The sequence below is a fragment of the Chaetura pelagica genome, unplaced genomic scaffold, assembly GCF_000747805.2.
Source record: "Chaetura pelagica isolate M959 unplaced genomic scaffold, ChaPel_1.0 scaffold104, whole genome shotgun sequence".
Classification (NCBI taxonomy): Eukaryota; Metazoa; Chordata; class Aves; order Apodiformes; family Apodidae; genus Chaetura; species Chaetura pelagica.
This window is the reverse complement of record NW_009953786.1, coordinates 3,548,662-3,555,483: the sequence shown is the minus strand read 5'-3', so window position 1 is coordinate 3,555,483 and position 6,822 is coordinate 3,548,662. Positions and strand designations below refer to the sequence as shown.

The window sequence follows — 6,822 nt, the reverse complement described above, 5'->3', positions numbered from 1 at the left end:
ACTGTAGCCAGATCCGCTCCATAAAATTTCTGAGTATTAGCCAGGAAATCCTAGATTTTGGAACAATAAGAATGACTTCCATTGCATGCAGATAAGGAAACATCTCTTTAAGCTGTAGATAAGGGGCATGTCAAACAGATGATCACCCTCTCTGAGGGGAGGCTCTAACAGGGCACTGCCTGGGGGGTTTCTGGGGATGAAGGTTGGTGGTTTTTTCTCTCTCTCAGAGTAAGCCTCATCGTACATCTGCCAAGTGTACAGCTGATGGGTGCTCACTGCAGGTGTTGCCATATTTACGTGTCATTCTCCTGAAACAGGCTCCTGCACAGCCAGGATAAAATAAAACTCTCTGAAAGAGGAAAAAGAACCACAGCAACCTAGGTACACACAAAAACATAATTCATTGGTGAAGAGACAGGTTCTATAGACATGTTAGACATCCCTTCCCAAACACATGCAATGTTTTAAAACATATCTAAGTAATGTGGTACTAAAGCAGTGCAAATCTGAAAAAGCTGGTTGCAACAGACAGAGCCAGTTGCATCCTAAGAAGTGGATTCCGACAGACATGCCTAGAAACACTGCTGCTTCATAAACACTGCGAGAGCTCCATGTCCCCAGCAGGCTCCACCACAGCAGCAGGACCTGCCCCAGCATACCGGCAAAAAGCTGTAGGACTTCTCTCCAAAGAGCCGGTTTGCCAGCCGTAAGAGGTAGGGAGCATTGCTTCTGTTTATGGCCGTGGTCAGGGCCTGAAACCTTGAGTGAGCATCTTCAACTGCATCCAAATGAAGCGTCTGCAAGAACACAAGAGAACTGGCTGCTGCTCTCTTACAAGAACACACATCTCTAGGGTCAGTCTGATCCTGCAGTTCAGCGGGTTGAAGAAAGGGAAAAGAGGCTGCAAACTGCTGAGACTTCTGCAGACCTCCAAGAAGGAGCTGAACTGTTTCTTGGTGCCACCCTGCCTGCACCAGCTACTTGTCTTAAGCTCCTGGTTTACACATTGTTGCAGCTGAAGCTGTTGGTCATAACCCCTCCTGCCTGCCCCATGCCTGCCTGTCATTCCCAAGTGGGAACCTGAAGGGAAAGACGATGGATGCCACAGAGACACTTGAGCTTTTCTGCTTCCCCCTCTGGGCTCAGGGGAACCTGGGGTCTTGCTTTTCAGGACACAAGCAAAAGTAGCACAGGTGAGGTCTTAGGAAATCTTTGAACAATTCTCTTCTATGGTTTTATGAAAATGTAACTGCTTTTGTATATATATATATATTTAAAACAAAACCTAACTACTGTATCATCTTAAAATCAAATGCATCACTGCAATTTCTCTTCACTAATACCTCTTCCCCAGAGGCAAGCTGGATAGGCAAGGTTTACAAATAAAACAGCAAGAGCTGCCAGACCCAACTGACAGGGAAGCAAAGCAGGCTCAAACCTAAAATGATGTGCTTCTCAGGGGGCCAGACAGCTGTGAAACAGTCAGTAGATTCAAAGGAAATCCCCGTTTTATCTCACTGTTTTTTTTGTCAGGCCTTGCTGCCCACAGCAATGCAAGCTGTGTTATACTTATGAATAGCTGAGCAAAAAAAGCACAGAGGGAACTTAGAAAAGGACCTGTGCTTGCAAACAGCCCTTGACAGTTACCAGTCACTGCCTCCCTGCTTAGCTAGGTTTCCATCAGTAAAGCACTACAGTATGGGAACATGAAGTATGGGAACATGACTGGGCTGAAACACATGATTTTCCCCAAGTTCCTCTTGCATGATTTCTGATGTCAGTAAGTTGATCCTAGGTGGGGCTGGCAGTTTGGTTATATGACATACACGATCAAAGTCTGTTTGTACAGTAGTGAGAAATCATTTTATTGTCTTATTCAATAAGCATAGCAATACTCAGCAGCGTAAAACATTTCCTCATAAAGTGCAGAATACAAAGGTGAAATTATTCATTGGCAGGTATATGATGATGACTGCAATGAGAAGTCTCACACACCCTTTTCCACTTCCCTAACAAAGGAGAAGAATACTATCAACCATGTCTCTCCTATGCAGGAGTCCTCAGGGGAAACTGGCATCCTCTATCTACAAACACCATTTTTGCAATTTATAACAAGACTTTTAAAACTATCCTACTTAACTTAAGGCTATGGTAAGAGTTAAGTATGTGGGCTCAGCCTCTCTAAGGTATCCAAGCACCTAAGCTACTCATATTTAGGTAGCATCATCATGTATTATTCATAGGTGTTATGCTTTAAACATAAAACTATTCATTATCCGTGTTTCTTAAAAAAGACACACTGTTATTAATACTAAGCGTAACATTCTTAACCTTCTACTAGAAAGCAACAGTTCTTTGTCTAAATGCCTCAGTGCAAACTGCTGCTGGAAACTCCAGACTGATCAATTCCTTCAGTTAGTTTCCTTCTTCAAGAATCAACAAGTGAAAATAAGTTCCCAACAAGGGCCACAACAAATACGGAAGGAGGGCTCTGGAACAGGGAAGCAGAAGGGAACTGCAGAAAGGTACCCAAGGAAAACCTCAGTGAGCATAACCAAAGCCTTGTCCCAAACACATACAATAGTGCCCTTCTTTCATTCTCCTTCCTTTAACACACATCTATGCTTAATGTACATAAAATATAAAGCAAAAGAGACTTTTTGGGATTTTTTTACTGACCTTCAGCACCTGGGCCTCTGTATCACCCTTGGCCCCTAAAAGGACCATGGCCAGGGCAGCAGAGATACTGACAGGAGAGAAGAACACATTTCCTGCTGGCTTGGCCTCACTCAATCTCCCAAGCAGATCAAGTGCAAATCGGCTGTTTGCATCACACAGGTTCTCCATGGTTAGAGCTGAAAAAGAAGAGTCAGTAAGGACACCAGCAAACACTCTTCAGAAACCTGACCTAACCTGACTTAGAGTGCTGCATTAATCTGGTGGCAACTGGGTACAGAAACAGTAAGAATTGCATTGTCAGTGCATCTTCATAAAAAATGGTCACATTCCACAAATTCCATATCCCAACCTTCCCTTTCACAGTAACTTTAAATACATTAAAGAAATCCCTGCCTTCTGCCTTGAAATGGGCAGTACAGCTGCCAGGAGGGCTGCAAGTTGCAAGCCTTTCTGTCTCTCAGCCCCAGCACGCCCAGAGAGCTCACTCATGCAGCTTCCTGCTCCCCAGCTGCTCTACCCAAACCCTCCAAGGAAAGCATTCACTGCCCAAGGCAGGTTTGGGCACCTCTCAGGAAGATGCCATCTTCATGCCACAAACCATGCCACAAGAAGGGCTCAGTCCTGCCAAAGGCTCAAATACACACTTACCTCCTGCACTGCAAAGCACCACGATTCTCACCAGCCTGCTCTGCTGACAACAAGGGACCTGCCTTGCAATGATGCACCCAGGTGCAAACACACCTGAGTCCCAGCAGGGCTGAGCAGCCCCACGCGGGTGTTGGCCGAGGGTGACCTACCGGGTAGTGAAGGCAGAAGCCAGAGCAAAGCACAGATCCAGGGCTGACGCTGCACAGCTGGAGCAGGGGTTGATTTTGGTGGGAGCTCCCTAAATAGCCCTTGGAACGAGGGCGGGATCTGGTGCAAATACCCACGGAAAAGACGAGTGGGTTGATGTTGTAAAACTTTCCACCCCGCCCAGCTCGGATTCCTGCTCTTGTTTTGATTGTTTGCAGCGGGAGTTTTGGATCGGGCTGTTTCTGCCTTGTTTCCTCAAAGGGTCCCTTTTAGACACGGGCAGATCCGCCTCTGCAATCAGGAAAAGAGTCTGCGAGGTCCGATTAAGAGCACTGCGGGCTGCATCTCCCGCCCAGGAAGAGCCTCGGGGCTGCGCTTCAAAAAACAAACCCTCCCAGCCGACCGAGACACGAACGCGAGGAAGCGACCTCGGGGTTTATTGCAGGATCCACAGTCACTCTCTGGGAATGGTCACGTTTCTGGAGGGTCACACAGGTCCTGGCCAGGCGGGGCTGCATCTCCCGCCCAGGAAGAGCCTCGGGGCTGCGCTTCAAAAAACAAACCCTCCCAGCCGACCGAGACACGAACGCGAGGAAGCGACCTCGGGGTTTATTGCAGGATCCACAGTCACTCTCTGGGAATGGTCACGTTTCTGGAGGGTCACACAGGTCCTGGCCAGAACCTGGGATCAGGCTGAAAGCTGCGGGCTGGCTACAGAAAGCACCTAAAAGCTCCAAGTCCTGACACAGTTTCAATAGCTAAAATGGACCAGACTACACCTTTTAAAAACACCCTCTAAGCATATCACCTAAAGTCATTCTTCATTTCTTCTCCTCCTCACTCAAAAGCTGTTCTGCACAGTTTCTGGCTAATTACTGGAATGGGTCACTTTTCAGTGGCTCTGTTACTCGATTCAAGCCTGAGGTGAAGACCGCAGAAGCCAAAAGTGGCTATAACTGCATTTCTTCACATAGTGCATAATAAGCATTTCTTTTCCAGGGTTCAGAGGATCTCAAGCCCAAATCACAAGTCACACTTCTCACAAGTGACTACAGCCACAGCTGAGATCAATCCCATATGCTTTCTGGTAGATATAATAAGGATCAGGTTTTTTAGAAAATATCCCTGGCATTCCACTTTTCCACATTGGAGTCAGCCCTTGTCACTCACTCACAGGCTCTGACAGGAGCAGAGGAAAAAGTATTAAGGAAAAATACCCACCAGGGCCTTAGTGTGGGACTTGCATTATGGGAGGTAGAGGGGGAATATCTGCCAGTAGGTTTGCTGTTATTTCTTTTTAATGGTTGCATGTGAAGCAGATAATGCTGACTTAATATTAAGATTCTTATTGCTGAGGCTTTATTTTGTGCATCCTGTCTGTAGAAAACCAAACGTGTCTCAATATAGTAGATCTCTTTCTGCATACTGAGACCAAAGTAATAACAAAACTCATGAGTCTCCTCCTAAGGCTGTGCTGATTTGTACTGTTATGCAAGGTTTTGTCTGTCTTCTGATTTCCTGATAATTACAGCCCTAAAAGCCTTCAGGCATATCACATATCTTGCATGCACTGACTGAGTTTAAGTGTATAAAGATAAGGATGTAATTACAATGAAGTTTTTGAGCCTTCCTTAGTCAAAACCCATTTATGGCAGCAGCAGCAGCTCTTCTTTCCCTGGTCTCTAGACATGCGAGCACCTGGGGTCCTTACACTTCCAGGGGAAGCTGATAGTTCACATGATCATCTCTTGGACTGAGCAACTTATGTTTCAGTATTTTCACTTGGAACAGGCCCAGGACTTCATACAGCTGATCACACCTGCTGCACCAATGGTTTTCTTTGGAGGTAGCCTTCAAGTAAACAATTGGTTTTGTGCTCTGAAATACTACATTGTTTGCAGAAATTTCCATTTCAAACACCATTTTAAGGAAAGGCTTTTATTTGTTGCTTAAAGTAAATATACAGCTGGCAATTACAGAAAGTATTGTGCCCCACTTAGAACTGAGGTGGTAAAATGTTACAGTACCCAAGATCTGCATGATACAAGGAAATAAGCTCCAGAAATGAACACAGAAGACTAACAGTATGTAATTACAGTGGCTCCCAGGAATAAGGCTGTTCTACAGGCATAAGGCTTGTGTATAAAGAGGCAGTGGAAGTCAGCTTGGAAAACACTGAATCCTTGCAAGGGAAGAGACATCAGATTTTATTGCAGGATATTCAGTCATCCTCTGGGAAGCTGTAATATCTTTGGAAGATCACACAGGTTCTGGCCAGAATCTAGGATCACACTGAAAGCTGCAGTCTGGGTACAGAAAGGCACCCATTAGCTGCAAGCACCTAAAACCTCTAAGTCCTGACACATTTTCAGTATCTAAAATGGAGCAGACTACACATTTTAAAAACACCCTCTAAGCATATCACCTAAAATCATTATTCATTTCTTCTCCTCCTCATTCAAAAGCTGTTCTGCACAGTTTCTGGCTAATTACTGCAAGGGGTTACTTTTCTTTAAGTAGCTTTATCCTTTCTCTATTAATAGGTGTTTCTAAACAAATGTTTTCTGACCTTCTGTTTCACAACAGAACTGTGTACACTCAGCTGATCAGGAACATGCCTTTTGTTGCCTAGAAGCATTTTATTTAGATATCTTAGAAAAGCAAGACTTAAGGGGCAGAATAGCTTTGCAGAAACATCCGAATATACATACATAAGGAATGACTACCTTCTTATAAATTACCACAACTGGGTGCTGTCAATACAGAGAAACCCATGCAAGGATGCATATGTGGTGATCCTGTGCTTTGAAGGGAAGAAGCTTCTTCAAAGGGTATTTCTATTTCTAGTCCAATTTCAAAAGCTTTTTTTCCACCTACAGTTCAGATTTTTCTAGTTATTAAAGATTATGTCAATCTCAAGAAAGAAAAATATATTTTCAGTGATGACCAGTGAGAGGACAAAGGGCAATGGATGCAAACGGGAGCAGAGGAGGTTCCATGTGAATATCAGGAAGAACCTCTTTCCTGTGAGAGTGACAGAGCCCTGGGACAGGCTGCCCAGAGAGGTTGTGGAATCTCCCTCACTGGAGACATTCAAACCCCTCCTGAACACGTTCCTGTGTGATGTGCTCTGGGTGACCCTGCTCTGGCAGGGGGGTTGGACTAGATGATCTTGCGAGGTCCCTTCCAACACCTAAGATTCTGTGATTCCTGGTTAAAATCATTCCTCAGTTTCTCTGTGGCCATTTTACTGGGCAAGGTGGAATCTCAGTCAAAGTTGCTAGGAATTCAAGACAGAAGCATTAACTTGGTACATCCAAATCCAACTAATGCCAAGTTTTTAACTAC

General features: G+C 44.9%; 1 protein-coding gene across 1 annotated transcript in view; it reads right to left on the bottom strand.

The window, feature by feature from the left end:
- The window catches only part of LOC104391584 (leukocyte elastase inhibitor-like), a 5,224-nt gene extending 2,377 nt beyond the window's left edge, over positions 1 to 2,847 (bottom strand). Inside the window, exons 1-3 of the mRNA XM_010000905.1 lie at positions 2,680 to 2,847; positions 660 to 797; positions 1 to 50 (exon numbers count right to left, since the gene is read on the bottom strand). The exon at positions 1 to 50 is cut by the window's left edge and continues 23 nt beyond it. Of these exons, the coding sequence (XP_009999207.1) occupies positions 1 to 50; positions 660 to 797; positions 2,680 to 2,847 (356 nt within the window). The remainder of the gene's footprint in view (positions 51 to 659; positions 798 to 2,679) is intronic.
- Positions 2,848 to 6,822: the final 3,975 nt, after the last annotated feature.